We start from the raw sequence: 25091 nt of genomic DNA, 5'->3' as shown, positions 1-25091 counted from the left end.
GAACTGCACTGCTTTTGTATACCAAAAGAAAGGTGATTTAATCACTGGTTAAAATAAAAACGACCAACCTAGTTATTTGTTGCTTCATCTGCACAGTTTTGTATAGCAAGTATATAGTATAGGTATGCAACGAAACAGGTTGATCTGTCATTTTTCAGCCTAGGCTTATACGCGAGTCAATAAGTTTTCCCAGTTTTTGTAGGTAAAATTAGGTACCTCGGCTTATACACGGGTCGGCTTATACACGAGTATATACGGTAATAAATTATTGCAGGCAAAAGCCAGATGGATTTATGCCATGAACAGCAAATCCCCAAATGGCCTTAATGAAGGATTTACCTTCTCCCCATTTTTAAGATGTCAGGGAGCAGTACACTGTAGGGCTCCTACATAAATACACATTTTTCGTATTCCCCATTTATTAATTTACTTATTTATTTACTTACCAAAATGATTTTGTGGTGCGACTTATATTATATTTGATTTATTTTTGCTCAGTACATTTCATTTGTTTCGTTAAACACATGACATGGATGCTATGTTACAATAAGTCCCTTCATAGATTCATACCATAAATTTACTTCCTATATCTGTATGATATACGCATGCGCATATGACTTTGCAGTAAAAAGAACATATGGTATTTTTTATACCCTCTTGAGGCACGCATGCGTTGCTGTTTTTAAAGCAAATGGATATAGGGATATATTGATACGCGCAGTATGTACATGCGCATTGGAAGAGAAGCCAGGCTGAACCGCAATGGCCGGAAATGACGCAGTAGGGTGGTAGCGTACGCATGCGCATTAGGACTGGCCAAGCTGAACCGCAACTTCCGGAAATGACGCAAGACGGCGGAAATACACATTGGAAATACCGGCGAGAGGGTATTTAAACGGTCACTCCACGACCGCAACTTACTTATGCCCCTGAGGAAGCCGTTCACGCGGCGAAACGCGTAGGGCTAGGCGGCATAGGTGGAGGATGGTGAGACAAGCTCCTATACTCCCAACGTAGACAGGCAGGTGATCTGCATGGGATTGGAAGGGAGGGGGGCATCCTTCGCGAACAAGCTATACACTTTATCCCTAACTATGGAGCTAATTGAGCCACTGTTTTGTAATTGGATGTAGGTGTCGCCATCCATCCACCTTTGCGACGTTTTAATTAATTGTTTTTTAAGGACACGGTCTGGCACTGCGTACTCACACGCAGTGATTTTGTTGTTATTATGGTTGTGGAGCAATTTTGTGGTTCACGTGTTATGTGTTTACAATTTTAACGGCGATATTAAAAGTTAAATTTTAGCTAGTTTCATCCGTATAGATTTCTGTGGCAGGAGTTCTGAACTGGGTTGCAGAGGGGCGGGGCACGTTGCTCCTGATTTAGCAGGGGGCACGACTCCAATCCTATTGTTCTTTCTTTGATTATTTGCTAATTTATACACAACCTTGCGGAACATATCCAGCCTATATTATTTGTTTCATTGGTGATGCAGTTTTTTCACTTAAGTACCTTTTGCTGTGTCCAACAAACCCCTCCAATGAATAAGCTAATAAAAACCAGAGAGACGATCATTCCAGTTCTCAGGCGCAGTAATGCTTCCTCTGTAAAGAGAAATGAAATGTAATTAAATCTCTTACTGAGAAATGGATTCAACTTGAATATAAGAGAAACAAACCATCTAACATGAATATAATGATTATGCCTGGTGATGCAGTAATGGTTACTAGTTCCATGCACGTCACTGGTTGCAGTGAACCAGCAAACAAGGTGCTCAGCCCAGCAAAACAAGAGAGACCAGGTTTCAGAGTGATGGACCTGTCATGTCAGTAGATTGCAATGTGACTTATTTGGAGCCAGGGATGCAGTGAACCTCTTGGATTTCAGTGAGAGTCTTGTTACTGTCACTTACCTGGGAGTGTGAGGTTATAGTGAGTGCTGGTGTGACTGACTGGGTTGGAGACAAGGACAGTGAATGTGCCAGTGTCAGTACTGGGTACAGTGAGAGTCTTGTTACTGTCACTTACCTGGGAGTGTGAGGTTATAGTGAGTGCTGGTGTGACTGACTGGGTTGGAGACAAGGACAGTGAATGTGCCAGTGTCAGTACTGGGTACAGTGAGAGTCTTGTTACTGTCACTCAGCTGGTGTCTCTCAGGCAGGGCTCCTCCGTTCCATGTCCACAGAACTGTGGCCTCTTCCCCACTGTAGGAAACACTAAGACTCACTGTCTCCCCAGAATCACTACGGTTGGTCATTATGGTGGACACAGAGACTGGGTCTGAGGAGGGAAATGGAAGAGGTGAAATAAAAGATAAAACTGCTTAAAATAATCTGGACCATGTAATCTGGACTAGCTTTATGTTACAAAAGTTGTAGAACTGCAAATCTCTTTCACTTAAACCAGAGTCACCCACATTAATAATGTGCAAGAATTTTGTAAACTGTTTGTAAAGTTTATTTAAATGAGGATTTAAAAAATAAAATAGTGGATGCAAAATGCTTAAAATGTGCTTAGTAAGTAGCCTGTATATTTGTTGATAGTCAGCTGGCACACAAAGGGTAAATAAACTTTATATTGTATAATCAATCTTACCAATAACCTGATATTTTGTTGCCCCCACGAGTATCTTTTTCTTTCTTTTTCCATAGAAACTGAGTTCATAGGTGCCGGTGTCGGATGGCTGAGCGTTGATGATGGTGCAGCAGCCGGCGGAAACATTCAGGGAAAGTCGCTGTTGGTAATCACTGTAGATGTTGGTAGAGTTGTCAGAACAGGCAAAATCCAGGATGGGGAGAGAAGAATCCCGATCGAGAGTGTAAATCCCGTCCTCATCACAGCGGAGGCTGCACAACTTTATATCTGATGATACCCGCACCCACTTAATGCTTCTGGACCCCAGACCAGATCCAGAGAGGCACAGGAGAGCTGTAAAACAGCACAGTTATACTGGGTGTGGGTCAGGATACAGACCCAATTCCTGTTACCAAGAAAAGTATCATATTCCCACTATATTATTAGAAAAAAAGGTAAAGTAAATGTCACAAACCTCATTTTCTAATGCAAGACTAAGTGCAAAAAAATTATGACACACAAAAGTGAGTGAGCTACACAATAATCTGGTTGTTGGTACAGTTTTGTTCCACTGGACTGACCTGAACAGACCCTGTAACTGAGAGGGGTCCTGCAGACAAAAGGGACCCAGTAACGACCTGTGAACCCCCCCCCACACACACACACACACACACACACATACCATCTTTGCCTTGTGATCTGTTATGAGCCCCCCTAGTACTTACTGTATATTTAGTGCTGGAGTGGGGCAGGTTTACTGGATGGGGGGCTTGTGAGAGTGGCACGGGTAGGCATCAGTTCCCATTAGTGATGTACCAGCCAGTCTGAAATGGGTTTACCCGTGGGTTCAGCAGGTTTGGGCCGACTACCCCCAATGTCTGTAAGCAGGTTAGGGCTGAACTGTACCCTGCACCCACCCATGACTTCACTGTGTCCTGCTTCTGTCTCCAGTTGTGGCTTTTTATAAACTCACGCCTGCCTCACCTCTGGCCACTGAAACCATGGGAACAAAACTTTTCTTTGATTTTTCACCATAAAAAACACACTAGTGTCAAGGGTCCAATTCATAACACTATATGTAGGTAATTAGGCATAAAAGTAGAGAGTTTGGGCAGAGAGGTAGAGTTGCCAACTAGTGGGTATTTTAAAGGATCAGTCAGTAAAAATGCTGCTTGAGGTCAATATCAATGTTATTGGTAAAAAGTAAGAGACAGACCCCAGATTTGCACTGGGCCAAAGGCACTATAGCTGGGCTCCTTGTGGGATGGAGTTTTCAATTATTTTCTTTTATAGTTTCTGGAGTCAGTAGGGAGTCCAAACTGAAGGTCTGTTACCAGCCCAGAAAAACCCACAGTCCAGTTAGGCAGTGGCAAGACTTTCTTGCGGGAGGGCCCCATACACAGTACTACCTACCCGACCCCCTGCCTGCTGCCCCCCCCTAACGCCTGCATCTTCAGCCCACCCAAGTCCTCCCTCCCAGTTTATATGTAGGACTAGAGAGCAGTTGGGGAGGGGGAATAATTTCCACCTATAGAAGAAGTAGAACCTGAGGCTTGGGCACCCAGCAACCATGAGATCTGCTTCCTCTATAATTACAACAGAGATATTATACTGCAATGACAGAGGCCACTTGCCCGATATTTTACCAGGATAGATGGTAAATATTATACTTGAAGTCAAAGTCATCACCAGGAAAAAAAAAAAATTGAAAGTCAGGTATTTTTTTTCCAGAAAACGTGATAACTCTAAGGATGTGCTGCCTGGCGACAAATCTCCTCTCCTTCGGGCGACTAATCTCCACAAAATGCCTTGCTGATGGCTAGAATTTAAATTGCCGGCTGGATGGCACTCGACATAATTCATTTTCCTAAGTCGCCCGAAGATTCCCCGGCAATTTACATTTTAGCCGACGGGAAGGCAGTTTTGGGAGATTAGTTGCCCCGAAGAAGAGATTTGTCGCAGGGCGACTAATCTCCCTGAATCTGCCTGTGTGCCTTGACCTTAACGAGAAAACTTTGGATGACTTTGATAAACAAAGTGATCCGAGTGCCATCCCGTCTGAGATTCACGTTCTAGCCAGTGGGAAGGCATTTCGGGGAGATTAGTCGCCCGATGAAGAGGAGATTTGTTGCTGGGCGGCTAATCTCCCAGAATCAGAGCGTGTGTCACCACCCTAAGACTAATGTGTATGATATTAAACAGTCTGGCGGGTAACGTGTTCAGTCTTTCCCACTACACGGAAAAAAATTATTACTGACTTGTTTGTAATGGAAAGGGTTACAGGAAGTCTGTACTAGCAGCAACACTTGAGCCAGACCTTCAGTGGGAGGAGCTAATTATCATAACCCCACCCCTCCTTAAGAGACAGGTGACACCCCTCAGGCTGGGAGGATAATAGGACCGCCCGTGTAGGAAGAGAGGCGTTTTATATGTGACATTTATATAGTATATGACTATATAAAACCCACTGAATCAGTGTAATAAACACAAGGTGGTAGGCTGTACTGATCACGTGGGTAGGGGAGAACTAGAGACGTCACGTGAGTGTAAAGCAATAGGAATGAGAAGCTACTGGTTATTCTGGGCTCCCCGTCACTCTGTGCCCCAAATCGTCCCTTCCCCGCTGCCCCGCGCACTCACTCACCCGCTTCCAGCAGCAGATCCAGGGAATACATAGCGGGACAGTCACGGGCAGGTTCTACAGATCAGGGAAACAGAAAAACTTCGTACTGATCTGCACAATAACAGGAACTAAGGGTTTGTTTACTTCTGACTCTGAATGTGGGTGGCTTGAGATGACTCCGCCTACCTGTCAGTTCCTTCTCTCCCATTGGACTATAGCTCTATAACACACCTCCTCTACTGAAGCTGAAGTCCCCGCCCACTCTGTCTACAGCTCGGCCCAGCGAGAACCTGTTTGGCTGTGACAGTAGCTCTCAAACAACTGTGCTATACTGTATATACTGTAGCTGAGGTTCTGCAGGGCTGAGATATATCAGTGCAGAATAGAGTCACAGTCACTCTACTTACTGTCAGTTTGGGTGACTAGTGGGAGGGAGTGGAGTCCTTCTTTATTGGCGCCTTATACTGACAGCCCCGCCCCATCTACTCTGATTGGTCATTACTGGGAGTTTTTTCTGAACTGCTCACACTGTGACTTTCACTTTGCTTTTTGTCTTTTATCCATTGTTATTTATACTTGGGATTCTCATAAGGGGAGCATTATGTAAATAGGTCCTTGCTCATATTTGGGGTTGGTGGAGCAGGTAGCCATAAGGTATTCTTAGCAACTTTTCAATTAGTCTTATTTTTTTTATATTTTACAGTTTTTTTTATTTGATTGTGTAGGGATGTGAAAATCTTAGACACCCTTACACTTTACAGACAGGCACATCCCTAGTGATATGGACACCTTAGTGGGTCCTTATGGGGACCTTGTGCTTATGTAACCCCTGCAGTTCACACAGTGTACACCAGATGGCCCTGTGCCAGAGTATAAAAGGTTTAGGAACCATGGGGCAAATTCACTAAGATTCGTAGTTGCGCCAGGCGTAACTTTGCCGCGCTTCGCCAGGCGTAGTTTCCGCAAATTCACTAAAATCCGAAGTTGCGCACAGGGGTAGCGTAAGGTTGCGAAGTTGTGCTAGCATTGATTCGCTAAGTGAAGCGAAGTTACGCTAGCGAAGGTTAATTTGCATACGGCGCCAAATTCAAATTTCAATGGAGGAATACGTATCAGCACTACAAATGCCTAGAAAACCTTCAAAACATCAAATAAAAATGTTATTTTGCCCTACACATGTGCCCACTGTATAGGTAAGTTGCCATGAGTCAGGAAATGTAGGGGGGAAGGAGGGGAGCCCTAAAAAAAAATTTCGATCTTTTTCAGCCTATCACCCATAATGTAGAAAACACGCCAGCGTTTTTTGGGACTTTGAAAAAATGTTGACTTTTTTTGAAGCAATCCCTATCTACTCTATTGCGCTTCGCCTGGTGTGAGGTGACGAAGGAAGTCTAGCGTAAAAGGTAGCATTCAGTACACTGCGCGCGTTAGTGAATTTGCGTAGTTACGTCCGTAGCGAAAATTCGACAGGCGTAAGGGTGCGAAGTAACATTAGCGAATCTACGCCAGCGTTCGTTAGTGAATTTGCGAAGTAACGAAAATGCCCAACGCTAGCGAATTGACGCTAGCGTTCGGCGCTTAGTGAATTTGCCCCCATGTGTTCTGGGTCCATTGCTTTAGCCCAACCAAGCAGGCTGGAAGGGAATGGGTAGTGCTGACCCTAGGCGCCTTGGCCCTAGTTATTAGACAGCTATACTCGTTTTATAGATCACTCTAGGAGTGATAGAGACGTTATTTAGTTGAGCAGCTCAAGGCTTCGCCGAGGAGATTAGAGGGATTAAGATCCCAGGGTATTACTGACCCAGAGTAAGGAACCAAGTGTTGAGATAGGGATGTCAGGAGTTCCCCTAGTCTGCCACTGGAAGATATCCTGAAAACCGGGCACTACCCATCACATGCTGTCAACTTACTCTCTGCTGTATATTCCCTAGCCTGTGGGGATTTAGCCTATACGTGCTGTGAGTATATGCTTCCTTTATGCTGCTGTGTATTTTCTATACTCCATTGTGGATCAATGTGCTAAATGATCTATGTGCTATTGTTCAATAAATACTGTTCTTTGTTCAACTGTTAAAGAACTACTGGCGCCCATCATTGTGCTATCGCACCCGGTTACAGTTACACTACACCCTTGCCTCCACACTGTTGCGAGGGCTTACCCCTGAGAAAGAGAGCTCATCCGTGGTCTCAGCCCACGAAGGAAAGTAGCTAAAACTGCCCTAGGACAAGTCAGTTTACTATAGCGCTACATTTGCCTTCCTGCTCTTCCTCTTTCCTGCTGTAATCAGGCCCGGATTTGTGGAAAGGCCACCTAGGCCCGGGCCTAGGGCGGCAGGATTTTAGGGGGGCGGCATGCTGCCCAACCACACCCACATTAGTTCAAAAACACTGGGGATGTGCAGAAGATACAGTAATTTTGTAAATTTCCTGTGCCCAGTCCACATTGCTCAGCTCCCGATCATGAAAATTTGCATAAATAAAGGGGGGACACGGGTGACGAATGGCAGTGGGCCTAGGGGCACCCGCTATGTAAATCCGGCCCTGGCTGTAATATGGGGGTTGCTGAGCAAAAACAATTCCTCCACGAGGCTACAACTTTATTACTTATCCTTCTATTCGGCCCCTCTCCTATTCATCTTCCAGTCTACCATTCACACCATTGTCTTTGGTTGCTAGGGTAAATTGGGCCCTAGCAACCTAATATCTGCTCAAATTACAAACTCAAGAGCTCTTAAAGCTCTTAAATATCTGAGTTATTTTTACACATGGGCAGGCAAATTACACTGATCAGTGGCGGAACTACCAGGGGAGCAGTGGGTGCATTTGCACCAGGGACCGATCCCTCTCGCTGCCCAGCCGGAGATCGCGCCACTTCCAGCTCCCCGGTCCGTGACACCTCTAGAATTTTCCTCCTCCACTGACTTTTTTAGATTTTCTTTTTTACAATTTTTTTTTTTGGCGCTGGTGTGTGTCTTGCTGGGCTCCCTCCCTCCCCCATCTGATCCACTTTGCACCACCACCCCCCAGCCATTGAAGTGGAAGTGGCCAGCGAGGTAAAGGGAGCCCACCTGCCGCAGTCTGCGTGGACTTGAGGAGCAGCGCACCAACCCTTCACTTCCCAGGTCACTCACGGTCTGACCTGCCACGTCCTCCTCACAATGCCGGATCTGATCAGTTTGTGGGAATTTGTGTGTGAGACCAATAAGGATTACAAGTCCCCCACTGCCTCCAATTTCACCAACAGGCTGAGCCAGTGCAGGAACACGGTCGTGGCTATAGATGAGCAAGTGCCTGTTAGACTGAGCTGCTGCAGAACCTCTTGATGATTCCCATGATGAATGGGATTGAATGTGGCGAGCTGAAACTGAGCTGCATTGCAGTTAAATGAAGGGGCAGGTAGAGACTGTACATTGCAACCCCACAGGTTTGCATCAGAGCTGTCCAGTCTACATTTCTCTGTCTGTCATTCTGTCATTCTACTGCAACTGCCAGCATTCAGCCTCAATAAAGTTTTAGTTGAGCAACAACTTTATAAATGCAGGGGAACTTTATAAATATTAGGGACCACTGCACCACTAAGGACAGGCCTGAGTTGGAAACTATTTCTGACCACTTACCCAGGCCATTGACTCTTTTATACAGTTTCTCACTTCAGATGTTTTACGCCAATTTGGCCAATCATCCTGAAGATTTGAGGCACCCAATGCATGACCTGACTTATCTGCTTAGCCAAAACAACATGTTGGTTTCTGAATTGCTGATCAGCAATTGGACCAACTTTGGGGCTAAACAACATATGTGACTTCATATATATTGCACAACCCCCTATGATTCCAGTGTGTTTGATTTTTGATAGGTGATACCAATGCGTGCTGTTGTGATCTTAGTCACGCATCTGATTACTGATCCAGTTCACCTTTTCCATCAAGGCAATAAAACATACCATTTAGGAAGGTGCTTTATGGCAGTTTGTCACCTATTCTTCCTGCCTCACTGGACCAAGCAGCAGCTAATATTGCCAAAGCAAGCAGCATCTGACAAATACTCTTAGTCCTATGATACAAAAAGGTAACCACTATTCCAATTGTTTTCCCAGAATTTGCTTCTCACTTAAAATGAGTTGTTAAAAATCATCATCATTTATTTAATGCCTAAAAAGCTCTGATTGCCCACTATAAGGATCACCTAAAAGTGCAGAACATTTTAATTGCTACAGGGTGATATAAAATTATGCAACACCAAGGGCATCATAAATGTTCTGTTTACACACTGCCCATATTTTCACTTGGCATGTTGTCATAGGAATCATGTGAATAGTCTGTTATCAGCAGAGGTAAGACATGGCTGACTGGGATGATTGTCTCTAGGAAGAGAGTGTGACAGTGGGATAGCAGGTATAGTAGGGAGAGATGGTGCCTATAGTAACAGTGGGATAATAGTCTCTGGGAAGGGAGTGTGACTGTGGGATAACAGGTATAGTAGGGAGAGATGGTGTCTATAGTAACAGTGGGATAATAGTCTCTGGGAAGGGAGTGTGACTGTGGGATAGCAGGTATAGTAGGGAGAGATGGTGCCTATAGTAACAGTGGGATAATAGTCTCTGGGAAGGAAGTGTGACTGTGGGATAGCAGGTATAGTAGGGAGAGATGGTGCCTATAGTAACAGTGGGATAATAGTCTCTGGGAAGGGAGTGTGGCTGTGGGATAGCAGGTATAGTAGGGAGAGATGGTGCCTATAGTAACAGTGGGATAATAGTCTCTGGGAAGGGAGTGTGACTGTGGGATAGCAGGTATAGTAGGGAGAGATGGTGCCTATAGTAACAGTGGATAATAGTCTCTGGGAAGGGACTGTGACTGTGGGATAGCAGGTATAGTAGGGAGAGATGGTGTCTATAGTAACAGTGGGATAATAGTCTCTGGGAAGGGAGTGTGACTGTGGGATAGCAGGTATAGTAGGGAGAAATGGTGCCTATAGTAACAGTGGATAATAGTCTCTGGGAAGGGAGTGTGAATGTGGGATAGCAGGTATAGTAGGGAGAGATGGTGCCTATAGTAACAGTGGGATAATAGTCTCTGGCAGGGCCGGACTGGGGGTAAAAAGCAGCCCGGGCAAAAAAATCAAAGCAGCCCACATGTAAACACGCAATGGTCTTGTACATATCCACTCATATATTGGGGTAAAACTGCAAAAAAATATTTACATAAAGAGCTGCCTTTCTGACTCAAGAGTAATTCATGTAAAATATGTTAAAGATCCTGCAGCCTTGTGCCTTTATATGGTCACAGAACCCCTCAGACTTCTATTATCCCTATATTACAGTAAAGCAACATTAACACTATAGTCTAATTTATAATTAATGGAATTAAATGCAATGTCTCAAATGACCCCGCCTCACAAAACACAAAAATAAACTAAACAAAGACCACCTGTGTCCACTTACAGGTGCATTATCACAAAAACAGTATCCCCAGCGTCACTTATTGGGACTTCAAAACAATTATCTTTGCTACGAGTCCTATGGTAAATCAGCATGCACGGGAAATTGTTATAGATTAATCTATTTCAATATTATGTTCAAATGCCGGTTCCAGCTCACCCTTAAGGATTGTTGGTCCGGGTGCACCATGCCCCGGACCCCTCACGTGTATGCTGGATTCGGCTCCCCAAAAGGATGAAAGTATCGGATCTTACCCGGACTTCGTTGTGACCCAGGTGCAGCCGCCCTGAGTCCGTCGCTAAGGGAAAACGCAATGTTGCACACACAAGAGTTCTAGGCAACGCACTCTTCAGATCACCCAAGGAATCGCTTCGTCTTCAGATCAATGGTAAAAACTTTGATTTTATTGAAGATTTAACATTTTAACAAACTGTGTAACCCTGCGCCATGAGGTCTGACGCGTTTCGTGTCACTGCACTTCATCAGAGACCTACAGGTGCAGACCCACATTTATCAGAGTCACCTCAAAAATGGGGAATTACTATGCCATGTTATGGTACATTTTAGGGGACTGTTTCTGCTGAATTGTGCTTAGTACAGGGGAATACCTATGCTGCCATAGTTTTATGGGATCTCTCTGTACAGACTATGAGCAAACGTAGGGGCTGTTCCTGCTGAATTGTGCTTAGTACAGGGGAATACCTATGCTGTCATAGTTTTATGGGATCTCTCTGTACAGACTATGAGCAAACGTAGGGGCTGTTCCTGCTGAATTGTGCTTAGTACAGGGAATACCTATGCTGCCATAGTTTTAAGGGACCTCTCTGTACATTTTGCTGAACTGAGCTTCACAACTCTGGAATAATTTTAGTCTTTAGTAATTTGAAGTAATAATCCCTAGCAAATTGCTTCGTTTGGTCAACTACAAAAACAATGCTGCCCACAACTAGTGCTTATCTTTTCCAAAACACATACCTCCCAACATTTTGGAAATCAAAAGAGGGACAAAAAGTTGTGCCGCGTGTAGCCAAAATTTTCTGACCACGCCTGTTTTTGTGGCCACACCCCCTAATTACCATGTTCATTTTACAAGTTGTAAATAAGCCGTATCACTTTAAATGGGCAGGGAGAGCTGTATGGCAGTCCCTACTAAGGTGATGTATAAAGTTGTAGTGCAAAACACAAACACAATAACACCCACACAGTAACACATACACACTGACACACATACCAACACACACACGAACACAGACAATATAGTAACACACACACTAACACACACCTACAGTAACACACACATAGTTACACAACGCTGGCTAGAAATAGGATTTGCACCTACAGGTCATGGATGAGCCTAGTTTTAGACAGCTGCAAGTAACAAATACCATGGTGGGTCAGAGGGGAGAGACAGACACACAGCAGGTCCTACAGAACAGGGAGGAAATGCACAATAAAGGAAAACAACCGGTTTTAGTAAATCAAATAGAATTTCTGACTAAAAACTGCTTTTTTTGCATAAATGAAAGGCAAAAGACTTCTAAGCAGCTTTCCAAAACACTTCAAGTTTTAATAAGTATAAAGTTAAATATAATCACTACTTAAAGTTTTTGAGTGCAGTTTCCCTTTAAGACCATCATGCCATGACCTTCTGGAGTGGCCTAGCCAATAGCAACCAGTGATGTAAAATATAATATTTATACATGCATGCTAGTCAATGCTGCTCCCTTATGCACCCCTATGAGCACTTGGTATATCCCGGCCCCCAGCAGATGCACCCGCAGCACTTGTTGACGTTCAACTCCTGGAATAGGATCTGCAGGCGTCTTTCCTGCATAAAAGTCCCCCACACGGATCCGCCGCCAGAGCAGCAGCCAGGGAAGCAGAGGCAGGGTACTCGTGGGAATGCGGTACATCACCCACAGTGTCACATGATCCACACCATCCAATCAGGTCGACCGGCGCTGTTCGGAGGCTCGTGCGGTGCGTCTCATTAGGCATAATTTTGTTCGCTGCTTCAGCCGCGAGAGTTGGGTGACAGGATGCGGGACATCAGAGTCCACTATCCGGGACAGCGGGACAGACAGCCAAAAACGGGACTGTCCCGCGGAAAACGGGACGGTTGGGAGGTATGAAAACATATACAAATGGTTAAGCACAATAGATAAATGAAACAACCTTTCACAAATGAGCACACAATTAAAGTAAATATAGGTACAGTGTGGGTCTAAAAGATTATCAATAGATTGAAGTTGGGAAACTCTAGTACCTGACACTATTTCATTGCCAGAGTTCTGGATCTCTATACTGAAATATCAGGGAGATGCTACACTTTATCTACTGTGTGTGGGGAGTGTAGAGGCACAAAGGGATGTAGCACAATCAGGGCAGGTAGAAAGCTCATGTGTAGTGAATCTCCTCTGTACATTCCAGCAGCCCCATGTCCTCAACAGCACAGCTTAGCCCCGCCCCCACTGTACAAGTACAATGTGACCAAATGACACTGTCCCCAACTCAACTGACACCCACCCAGCACACTGCACCATCCCTACTGCTTTCCCACTCCATATAGGACAGGCAGGGCCGCCATCAGGGGGGGACAGGGGGGACTGTTGTCCCGGGCCCTGGTGGTTTGGGGAGTTAAGGGGGGCCCGGCCGTGCTGCATTAACTTGCACTTACTTGCATTTACTTGCACAGCCGGCCCCTGCATCAGAGCTCCGATGACTGGCTTCTTGTGTTCTGATTCGCCATGAAATGTAAGTCCCGGTAAAGCCACATGCGGATTGGTTGGGAGAAGTTTGAACCTCCCCTCTACTTTAACCAATCACCATGCGGGTTTACCGGGACTTACATTTCACTGGCGAATCAGAGCACAAGAAACTGAAGATACCGGCATCTGAACTCCCTGGCTAAGGTACGTGCAGTTTTTTTTTTTCTTTTAACTTGTGGGGGCCCTGACCAATTGTTTATTTTAAATGTATGGGGGCCCTGGCTAATAGTTTTTTTTTTAAATGTGTGGGGGGCCTTTGCTATTTTTTCTTTTTTAAAATGTGTGGGGGCCCTGACCAATTGTTTTTTTGAAATGTGTGGGGGCCTTGCTAATTGTTTTTTTTTAAATGTGTGGGGGCCCTGGCTAATAGTTTTTTTTTTAAATGTGTGGGGGGCCTTTGCTATTTTTTCTTTTTTAAAATGTGTGGGGGCCCTGACCAATTGTTTTTTTGAAATGTGTGGGGGCCTGGCTAATTGTTTTTTTTTAAATGTGTGGGGGCCCTTTGCTAGTTTTTTTTTTTAAAAGATGTGTGGGGGCCCTGGCTAATTCTTGTTTTTTTAAAAAAAAATGTGGTGGCCCTGGCTATTTTTTTTTTTTTTTTGTTAAATGTGTGGGGGGCCTGGCTAATTGTTTTTTTTTAATGTGTGGGGGCCCTTTGCTAGTTTTTTTTTTTTTAAAGATGTGTGGGGGCCCTGGCTAATTCTTGTTTTTTTAAAAAAAAATGTGGTGGCCCTGGCTATTTTTTTTTTTTTTTTGTTAAATGTGTGGGGGCCCTGGCTCATTGTTTTTTTTTTAAATGTGTGGGGGCCCTTTGCTAGTTTTTTTTTTTTTTAAAGATGTGTGGGGGCCCTGGCTAATTGCTGTTTTTTAAAAAAAAGTGTGGTGGCCCTGGCTATTTTTCTTTTTTTTGTTAAATGTGTGGGGGCCCTGGCTCATTGTTTATTTTTAAATGTGTGGGGGCCCTTGCTAATTGTTTTTTTTTTAATGTGTGGGGGCCCTTTGCTAGTTTTTTTTTTTTTTAAAGATGTGTGGGGGCCCTGGCTAATTGTTGTTTTTTAAAAAAAAGTGTGGTGGCCCTGGCTATGTTTTTTTTTTTTAATTTGTGTGGGGGCCCTGGCTCATTGTTTATTTTTAAAATGTGTGAGGGCCTGGCCACAAATGATTTTTTTCTTTAACCACCACCTGACACCAAAACTTGTAGGAGGGGCCTGGGCACCAAAGTTATTTTTTTAACTCATAGGGGGGCACTTAATGTTTTAATGCCTGTGTCTTGTGTGGCCTTCATACTAAGGGAAGGGTGGCGAGGGGGGCCCAGTATATTTTGTTGTGCGGGGCCCCGTGATTTCTGATGGCAGCCCTGAGGACAGGGGTCCCCAACCTTTTTTTACCCGTGAGCCACATTCAAATGTAAAAAGAGTTGGAGAGCAAGCATAAAATAGTCCCTTGGAGTGCCAAATAAGGACTGTGATTGGCTATTTGGTTGCCCCTGTGTGGACTGGCAGCCTACAAGAGGCTCTACTTGGTACTATACTTAGTTTTTATGCAATTAAAACTTGCTTCCAAGCCTGGAATTCAAAAATAAGCATCTGCTCTGAGGACACAGAGAGCAACATCCAAAGGGTTGGAGAGCAACATGTTGCTCGCGAGCTACTGTCCCATTGGGGGCCAAATTAGCCTCTTGTGGGCATGGGATGGTGGCATGACATGAGGTAGATGGGCTCAGATCCCAGATACATTCATATCATTATATAAGTTTCGTTATAAAAGTTTAATTACAGGGCATCCTATAGCTTTAAATTCACAGCTGGGCCAGCAGGTATGTGATTGGAGGGCCCCCTGCTGGCTGAAAGCCCGCGAAAATAAGTTATATATAGAGCCCTCCTCGCAGCACTCGTGTCAGCGCAGCCTGGGGATAGCTTCAGAAGAATTTCACCTCTGACCTGCTCGTCGCTGGGAAGATGTCAGCACCAGGGAGCAGCAATAGACAGGCTGTGGGACTTGCTCCGACTGATAGGGAGCACATAATGAGCTGGATACAGACAGCACGGCCGGAAGAACTGAGCCGAATGATGCAGCAGACAGGCATTGCGTCGCACACCAATGAGGATGTGGAGGAGGCGGCTACTCCTGATTCAGAAGACACCCCCAGTCCGTTAGGCAGACCCACTGTGAAGAGAAAGCTGGCTCTGAAGTGTTCCACACAGAGATATGCAGCAAAGACAAAGAAGGCTGCAATAAAGACTGTTAACAGCAGGAATGCGTGGCCAGCGATGTCCCCGCCTATGGCTAGCACTAGTCAGGCTGTGCAGGGGGAGTTTTTCCAGCCCACTGAGTCCAGTGGAATGTTTAATAAAACGCTGCCTGTTATGTCTTCCCCTCCCCTATTCTCTTTCCAGCAGGCACCGAGTGACACAGGCAGTGTGAGCAGGGAACAACCAGGACCCTCCATTCAGCAAGCAGGTAATTATGCTACTGAAATGAATGCTCTGAAAAATGCTTTAACATGTTTATCAGATGTATTTGATAATATGCAGGAAAGAGTCAATAGGCAAGAAGGAGGGTTGCCCCCTGGAGTGGCAGAAACCAGTTTAAAGAGGACCTGTCACCTTGAGATATGAGTAATATATAGCTTTCCCTCCTTAGTTAAATCCTTTAGTCAGCTGTTTTTGTCTATATCCTAAACAGATTAGAAAATATCCTATATGTAAAAAGTGTTTCATAGGCGCTGCCATCTTGAAACAGGACCCCTTTGTGTTTTGTGTGTGGGCTGAGCCAAACTGCCAAATCTCATGCATGTCTAGTCATAGAGTATACTCTGTGATAGCAAAATGTAGGGCTATGGCAAGCAACTGAGGCACTGTGTCTTCCTAAAGACATACATATGATAGATAGAGAGATAGATAGACATAGATAGAGAGATAAATAGATAGAGAGATAAATAGATGATAGAGAGATAGATAGATGATAGAGAGGTAGATAGATAGAGAGATAGATAGAGCGATCGATAGATACATAGAGATATAGATAGAGCGATAGAGAGCGAGATAGATAGAGAGATAAAGAGAAAGAGAGAGAGATAGTGTGATTAAAATGTGACTAAGGAGAAGGAGGAAAGAAAGTCTCTAACCTCATAAGTTACCTAGAAATGATAGTTTCTGCTAGATATGCAATATACTGTATGAACTATAGTTTCTAATATATATATATATATATATATATATATAGAGAGAGAGAGAGAGAGAGAGAGAGAGAGAGAGAGAGAGAGAGAGAGAGAGAGAAAGATGATAGAACTCGCACTCGCAAGGTCAAAAAGTGTTTATTTCAAACAAAAAAACGACTAACGTTTCGGCTTGCACTCAAGCCTTTCTCAAAGTGAATTTGCAGTCTCACACCAAACATTTAAACCCAAATGTGGCGGGAAACAGTGTAGTGTGACGTCACAGTGACGAAAATTGGGGATTTTCCATTAGAAAGTGGGTATATACAAAAGCAAAATAAAACAAGAACGTGACTTATACAAATATGAAAGCTAAATAGACTCAAGACGGTATTAGCAACAACAGCGTAACATAAGTAACAAGTGTGTAACAATGTTTAGCAGTATATCTAAAGTTTCAATAACACAAATACATTGTAGTAGCAGCTCCGGATGTAAGCCTCAGCACTACAGGCATATGACAAAAGTCCAAGTAGGGAAAAGTCATTAAGGCAGCGGTGTCAGATGAGGAATAAAGATTACCAGTCAGTTTGAGTAATGTCCCTCCTGCCGCTTCATGTTCGGTGTAGTGTGTGACCGCAATAGCGGTTCCAAAGGTCGTCCGTCAAGTTAGGTCGGCTGCGCCCGTTGTTGCGCTAAGTCTCTCATTGCCGATGGTTGTATTGCTCATCGGTGTGTAGTCTCACCCGAGGCCTGTGGGGCAGGTGTAACACATTCTCCTGGTGGCCGCATGCTTGTGTAAGTCTTCGTGGTCGGGAATGCAGCGTAACCATCACAGTGTTCACTTAGAGGTTGAGTGGGGTCACAGGGGGTCATACAGGGGTGCATCTAGGGTCATAGCACTCTCCACGCTTTAGCTAAGCCGCTAGACGCGTCATGCGGCTGTAAGCAGCTTAATAACCGTCAGAAGTAGTGTGCGGTTGCCATGCAGTCCGTGCATAGCAACCCACCTCCTACACCAATCAATCCATTCTAGGGATATAGACACAGTGACCCCAAGTTATCCACAGTATATAGATAAAACGTACGTACGCTGTGATCAGCGGTATCATCACCGAGACTTGCTGCTGTGCATGGTCACACTCCACCGGTGGTTATAGAAACCGTATAGGTAGGACCCCTCAATCGGGTACCCCAGATCTACTCTGGTGGCTAGGCAAGTTGCTTTGCTTTATCCATACGTTTATGTCAGCGATAATCCACCTGGACGTAGTGTGGCGCCATCTGTGTCCTCAAAGGGATCAGGAGGTACAAAGTGGGGTGCCCTTGGGGTCATATCTGCATCACTACACAGCAGAACCGCAGCTTGAGTTGTATTGCTATAAATGGCGCTGTATTCTGTGGCACAGGTGGGCGGTTGCCAAGGATTCTGTACATAGCAACACGTTTTCTTGAATAATGTACGCTGTGATTAGCGGTATCATCACCGAGACTTGATGCTGTGCATGGTCACACTCCACCGGTGGTTATAGAAACCGTATAGGGGTCCTACCTATACGGTTTCTATAACCACCGGTGGAGTGTGACCATGCACAGCAGCAAGTCTCGGTGATGATACAGCGCCATTTATAGCAATACAACTCAAGCTGCGGTCCGCTGTGTAGTGATGCAGATATGACCCCAAGGGCACCCCGCTTTGTACCTCCTGATCCCTTTGAGGACACAGATGGCGCCACACTACGTCCAGGTGGATTATCGCTGAGCAAAGTTTTAATTAAAAAAAAATGAGAGAATTGTTTTTAAATAAAATTTGGCAGAAATAAATTAGAACACTTTACAGAACTGTAAAAAAAAACATTAAATCAGCCCCATCCCATGCTCAAACACACACAGACAAACACACAAAGAGACACACAAACACAGAGAGACACAGAGACAAACACACACACAGAGACACAACACACAAAGACACAAACACACACACACAGACACTCAAACACAGAGACACATACACACACACAGAGACACACAGACACAAACACAGAGAGACAGACACAAACACAGAGACACACACACACACACACACAAAGACACACAGAGAGACACACAGACACAAACACAGACAGAGAGACACAGACACAAACACACACAAAAAGACACACAGAGAGACACACAGACACAAACACACACAAACACAGAGACACACACAGACACAAACACACAAAGAGACACACAGAGAGACACAAACACACAAAAAGACACAGAGAGACACACAGAGAGACACACAGAGAGACACACACACAAAAAGACACACAGAGAGACACACAGAGACACACAGAGAAACACACACAAACACAGAGACACACACAGACACACAGAGAGACACACAAAGAGACACACAGAGAAACACAGACAGACACAGACACAAACACACAAAAAGATACACAGAGAGACACACAGAGAGACACACAAAGAGACACACAGACACAGAAACAAACACACACACAAACACAGAGAGACACACACAGACACAAATACACAGAGAGACACACAGACACAAACACACAGAGAGACACACAGACACAAACACACACAAACACAGAGACACACACAGACACAAACACACAGAGACACACAGAGAGACACACAGAGACACAAACACAGAGACACACAGACACAAACACACAGAGAGACACACAGACACAAACACACACAAACACAGAGACACACACAGACACAAACACACAGAGACACACAGACACAAACACACAGAGAGACACACAGAGAAACACAGAGAAACACACACAAACACAGAGACACACACAGACACAAAAAGATACACAGAGAGACACACAGAGAGACACACAAAGAGACACACAGAGAGACACACAGACACAGACACAAACACACACACAAACACAGAGACACACACACACAAAAAGACACACAGAGAGACACACAAAGAGACACACAAAGAGAGACACAAAGAGAGACACACAGACACAAACACACACAAACACAGAGACACACACAGACACAAACACACAGAGAGACACACAGAGACACAAACACACAGAGACACACAGAGACACAGACACCCCTACCTCCCCTCTACCTCTCCTAGGAGCTTCGTGTAACAGCATGGGAACTGACACCTCCCAACCCGTCTGCTGGCCAATCGCCTTTGCCTGACTGATCGAGGGAGGGAGGGAGGGAGGGAGGAGGAGGAACATGCAGCTGCTTGATGAGTGACTGTGAAGCAGAAGCCCAGCGTGCTGTAAATCTCTCTCCTCCTCTATCTCCCAGTCTTAGCAGCAATGACGACGCAAGATTGACAAAACCATTGATAGTAAGATCTTTTTACCCCTCACTCCGGTGGCAGGCTGGCCAGAGGCTTTAAGAGGCGTGCAGATACTTCTTCCTCGCTTCAAGCATTGACACTGAGGTGAAATCTCGCGAGATTTTGAGTCAGCATATTTTTCCCATGAGGCTTTGCACACCGACTTTCACAAAGTCGGGGCTTGTGGAGTCTCGTGCACACTTTTAAACCTCTCTATTAGTTACATGTATTTAAAAAAAAGAGAAGCTATGTGATTACTATTAACTCTTTATTTACAGTTCTACTATAAGTAAAAAAGTGACAGGTTTCCTTTAAGGGATATAGTGACATGTCAGCCAACCCCATTAGGTTTACATTTGTCCACCTCAGTGAAGGACAAGATAGTAAAGGGTGATTATATAGATATTCTCTCATTGTTACCAGCCTACAAGGAGTTCCTCAAATCTGATAAGAAAGGAGATAGCGAAGAAATCCGTAGACGCCCAGTCCCAAGAACATTTAGCAATTGGCTACAAGCGTTTTGCATATTTGCCAATGTTCTATGTTCTAGTAAACCTCAACTATCCCCTCATTTATTTAAATACCTTGACATCATTTTGGAAGCTTACCGCACATATGGCGGTATTTCATGGTTCATCTATGATGATCGTTTTCGTCAGAAGTTAGCGGTACACCCAGGGTTGTCATGGGGACAAAAGGATGTGGACCTTTGGATGGGAATGTTGGCACCAAAGCCGGCATTTCCATCCACATCCCGTCAAGTACCACCAAAACCCAACACATGTTGGGCATTCAACGGGACCATATGCAAATTTCAAAACTCATGTAGGTACAAACACGAGTGTTCTCACTGCGCAGGCAATCACCCAGCCTTTCGCTGCGTACGAAAATTCTCTGCCAACAGCAAAACCAATACAAAAGAACAGATGGCCAAAGGCAACATCGCCGGTGAATTTAGCAAAAATGTTGCCTTGGCTAAGCAAGTATCCAAACAAAGTGAAGGCGGATCTAATTAAGTTCGGTTTTCAGTTTGGATTTTGGATTCCAACATTTAGAATTCAGCCATCAGTATCAGTAACCGATAATTTACAATCTGTTTACAATCACCCTCAGGTTGTCAGAGACAAGCTCTCTAAGGAGTTGTCTCTGGGGAGAATCATGGGTCCATTCAGCGAGTTTCCTTTTGAAAATTTCAAAGTTTCACCATTAGGTGTAGTACCCAAAAAGGAGCCGGGTACTTTTAGGATAATACACCACTTGTCTTTTCCATCAGGGAACTCGGTGAATGAGGGCATTGATATTGAGCTTTGCACGGTATCATATTCCTCAGTGGAAGAAGCCATTAAATTATTACGCATCTGCGGTAAAGGCACATTGATGGCAAAATGCGACATACAATCTGCCTTTCGTCTTCTTCCTATACACCCAGACTGTTTTCATTTATTAGGATTCCACTTTGATGGCAAGTTCTTCTTTGACAGGTGTCTGCCCATGGGGTGCTCCCTTTCATGTTTTTATTTTGAGTCTTTTGCAACTTTTTTGGAGTGGACCTTAAAAACAGAATCTGGGTCCCAGTTCGTCATCCATTATCTGGACGATTTTTTATTTATGGGACCCCAGGGGACAGACACTTGTAAAAGACTTCTACATACTTTTATGTGGATAGCACAGGAATTTGGGGTCCCTTTGGCCCCAGAAAAGACTGTCGGCCCAGGAACAGTTATAACCTTTTTGGGTATTGAATTGGATTCAGTTAATATGGAGAGTAGGTTGCCATCTGATAAAATAGTAAAATTGAGAATATTGCTTGCTAATGCCTTATCAGCCACAAAAATGAAGCTGAAACAGCTGCAGAGCCTTATTGGTCATTTAAACTTTGCCACCAGAATAATGCCAATAGGTAGAGTGTTTTTAAAGCGTTTGTCCTCATTGACTGCTGGAGTGACTAAGCCTAACTGGCATATTCGCATCACATCTGAAGTGAAAGATGATTTGCGAATTTGGCAACAATTTTTAGAACAATATAACGGAAAAACATGTTGGCAAGAGGAATTCATAGACAATGAGGCCCTGCAGTTGTATACTGATGCCGCAGCATCAACTGGTTTTGGAATATTCTTCCAAAACCAGTGGTGCGTGGGAACATGGCCAGAAGATTGGATTTCTTCAGGATTAACTAAAAATATAGTCCTGTTGGAATTTTTTCCTGTCCTAGCAGCAATTGATATTTGGGGCCCAAATTTGGCAAATAAGAAAATAATTATTCACTGTGACAACCTTGGAGTGGTACATGTAATAATTAACATTTTAAACATCCGCCATTAATGAATCCATTTATTATGAACCATATAATTAATTGGCTGTGACATTTTTTTTTTTTTTTTTTTTTTTTTTATAAATTTATATAACATGAGGGTGGGTGGGTGGGGAAATTCTTCTGAAGCTATCCCCAGGCTGCGCTGACACGAGTGCTGCGAGGAGGGCTCTATATATAACTTATTTTCGCGGGCTTTCAGCCAGCAGGGGGCCCTCCAATCACATACCTGCTGGCCCAGCTGTGAATTTAAAGCTATAGGATGCCCTGTAATTAAACTTTTATAACGAAACTTATATAATGATATGAATGTATCTGGGATCTGAGCCCATCTACCTCATGTCATGCCACCATCCCATGCCCACAAGAGGCTAATTTGGCCCCCAATGGGACATGGGATCAGTAGGCATGAACATTTAAACATAAGGAACCGTTCTTAGCTAAATAAAACATGAACACTTTGTTTTGTGTGGAGAAAGGCCACAGCCAAGTTTATTAAACAGCATCTGTAATTACTCCATTAACATTCACTGCTTAAATTAACAGTAATAACCAAGCCCAGCTCCGTATAATTGCAGAGCTTGCCATTCAGTGTATATATGAGCCCCGCCATGGTATCGGCCAGGAGCCAATTAACATTTTAAACATCCGCCACGCCAAGACCAGTTAAAACCTTAACTTGGGCTTGGCCCCCCTCCACAAAACAAGGCTTTTTCCACTGCATTTTGCAGTCCAACATTGAAAATATCCAATCCTATTTCTGACAAGTGGACCTTGTCCTCTCTAAACAATCCTTCAAAACCATTCTCTAACTCATGGTGTCTGTATACAGTTATGTTCAACTTGCCTGCAAACTTGGCAATTGAATGGTTAATTTTACGTCTGCATTTCTCAAGTGGTTTTAATAGTTGGGATTGCCAGCACAGCCGAGGGACAATTTCAGACCAAATCAAATAAACATCAGGCATAAATAAAGAAATTTGGCACAAATCTTGTTTTATGGACTTCAAATTTTTAAAGAACTGAAAACAAACTTTAAATACAGTTTTAAATACACATGTCTTGCTGCTGCCTGGGCACAGCCCTGGAACCTGGACACAAGTTCAAATTCTTAGAGAACTGAAGTTACTTAGAAAACAGTTTAAATACACATGTTTTGCTGCTGCCTGGACATAGCCCTGGCCTGGAAACAACTTCACAGTTCAAATAACTTAAGATAGTGTAATAGACAGACAAATGAGGATGATGCAAAGGTCACCTCCAGCCTGCAGATGGCAGTGTTAGGTAATCCGGAAACAGTAAGGCTGAGAAGACTGCTAGGGCACCAATGGTAGCTTTCAAACAGATCACCCTATGCAAAGAGTTGCTCTTGATATATTGGGACCTCTACCAGAAACCCACAAAGGTAACAAGTACATATTAGTGATTGGTGATTATTTCTCTAAATAGACTGGAGGTGACCTTTGCATCATCCTCATTTGTCTGTCTATTACAATACTTAGAAAATAGTTTAAATGCACCTGGGCATGGCCCTGGAACCTGTCTTGAAGAAGATAACACTGTTGCCTGGAACAACTTCACAGTTCAAAATACTTAAAGATAAAGATACTTAGCAAATAGTTTAAATGCACCTGGGCATGGCCCTGGAATTGATCAGAACCTGTCTTGAAGAAGATGGCCCTGCTGCCTGGAAACAACTTCACAGTTCAAAATACTTAAAGATAAAGATACTTAGCAAATAGTTTAAATGCACCTGGGCATGGCCCTGGAATGGATCAGAACCTGTCTTGAAGAAGATAACACTGTTGCCTGGAAATAACTTCACAGTTCAAAATACTTAAAGATAAAGATACTTAGCAAATAGTTTAAATGCACCTGGGCATGGCCCTGGAATGGATCAGAACCTGTCTTGAAGAAGATGGCCCTGCTGCCTGGAAACAACTTCACAGTTCAAAATACTTAGAAAATAGTTTAAATGCTGTAACTGGGCATGGCCCTGGAACCTGTCTTGAAGAAGATAATAACACTGTTGCCTGGAAACAAACTTAACAGTTCAAAATACTTAAAGATACTTAAAATAGGTTTCAATCCAGGGCCATGCCAAGGTGCATTTAAACTGTCTTGAAGATGGCCCTGCTGCTTGGACATACCTCTGGAACCTGGTTACACAGTTCAAATGCAAAGATAATTAGAATTAGAAAACAGTTTAAATACTACTGCTGCTGGCATTTGAGTTAGGCCAAACAAGTCATAATACCTAACACTTATATTTCTCAGAACAGTGTATCTTTTCAAGAATGTCTTTTCTACTTGCTAATTCAGCAGCAAATTCCTGGCATGTCATTGGAAAGTTTACCAATACTGTAAGCATAGAATTAACAGACTGTACACTTAAACGTGATCGATTGGATGTCCACATCATGTTCATAGCAGAAAAAACTCTCTCCACAGGTGCATTGGATCCAGGCAAACAAAGTGTTATCTCTACCAATTTTTGTAACTCAAGACAAGGAACCATCTTTTCTTTAAAATGGGAAAAAATCTGACTCCATCTCTGACAAATTGACAGATTATCAGAGTTCCATTCCTGCAATTTTGTATCTGTTGTAAAACATTTTAAATAACTAATTTCATCAAACAAGTCATCCTCCTTTATATCTAACAGATCTGACTTACTCTTAAAAAACTGAACAGCCTCCTCAAAGGACTGCCTATCAGGTACATTTTTTAGTAAAACACACTCAGTTTTATCAATGTGATCAAAATGAGCACACCAAGCATTCAAGTAATCTACGCCTGTATTATAAAACTCATTAGAAACATGAAGGTAGTCCGCTTTGGTATACAAGCCATCTTCTTCAAGACAAGTCAGTGTG

The 25091-nt window shown here is 43.7% G+C and overlaps 1 protein-coding gene and 1 long non-coding RNA gene across 4 annotated transcripts in view; both read right to left on the bottom strand.

The window, feature by feature from the left end:
• Positions 1–5327, bottom strand: part of LOC108699066 — a 39121-nt gene extending 33794 nt beyond the window's left edge. For 2 of the 3 annotated variants that reach the window (XM_041573474.1, XM_041573473.1), the window contains exons 1-5: positions 5221–5327; positions 2598–2930; positions 2142–2282; positions 1916–2026; positions 1516–1607 (exon numbers count right to left, since the gene is read on the bottom strand). In XM_041573474.1, coding sequence (XP_041429408.1) covers positions 1516–1607; positions 1916–2026; positions 2142–2282; positions 2598–2930; positions 5221–5251 — 708 coding nt within the window. In that variant the 5' untranslated portion in view covers positions 5252–5327. The remainder of the gene's footprint in view (positions 1–1515; positions 1608–1915; positions 2027–2141; positions 2283–2597; positions 2931–5220) is intronic. The other variant, XM_041573476.1, reaches the window with a different exon arrangement.
• Positions 5328–12179: 6852 nt separating this feature from the next.
• LOC121396913 lies at positions 12180–13482 on the bottom strand. The gene is made up of 2 exons (XR_005963261.1): positions 13314–13482; positions 12180–12732 (listed from the first exon to the last, which is right to left on the bottom strand). It is a non-coding gene; the product is annotated as an uncharacterized LOC121396913 (long non-coding RNA).
• Positions 13483–25091: the final 11609 nt, after the last annotated feature.

Source organism: Xenopus laevis, chromosome 8L, assembly GCF_017654675.1.
Source record: "Xenopus laevis strain J_2021 chromosome 8L, Xenopus_laevis_v10.1, whole genome shotgun sequence".
NCBI classification, from domain to species: Eukaryota; Metazoa; Chordata; class Amphibia; order Anura; family Pipidae; genus Xenopus; species Xenopus laevis.
This window is presented reverse-complemented; position numbering and strand designations above follow the sequence as displayed.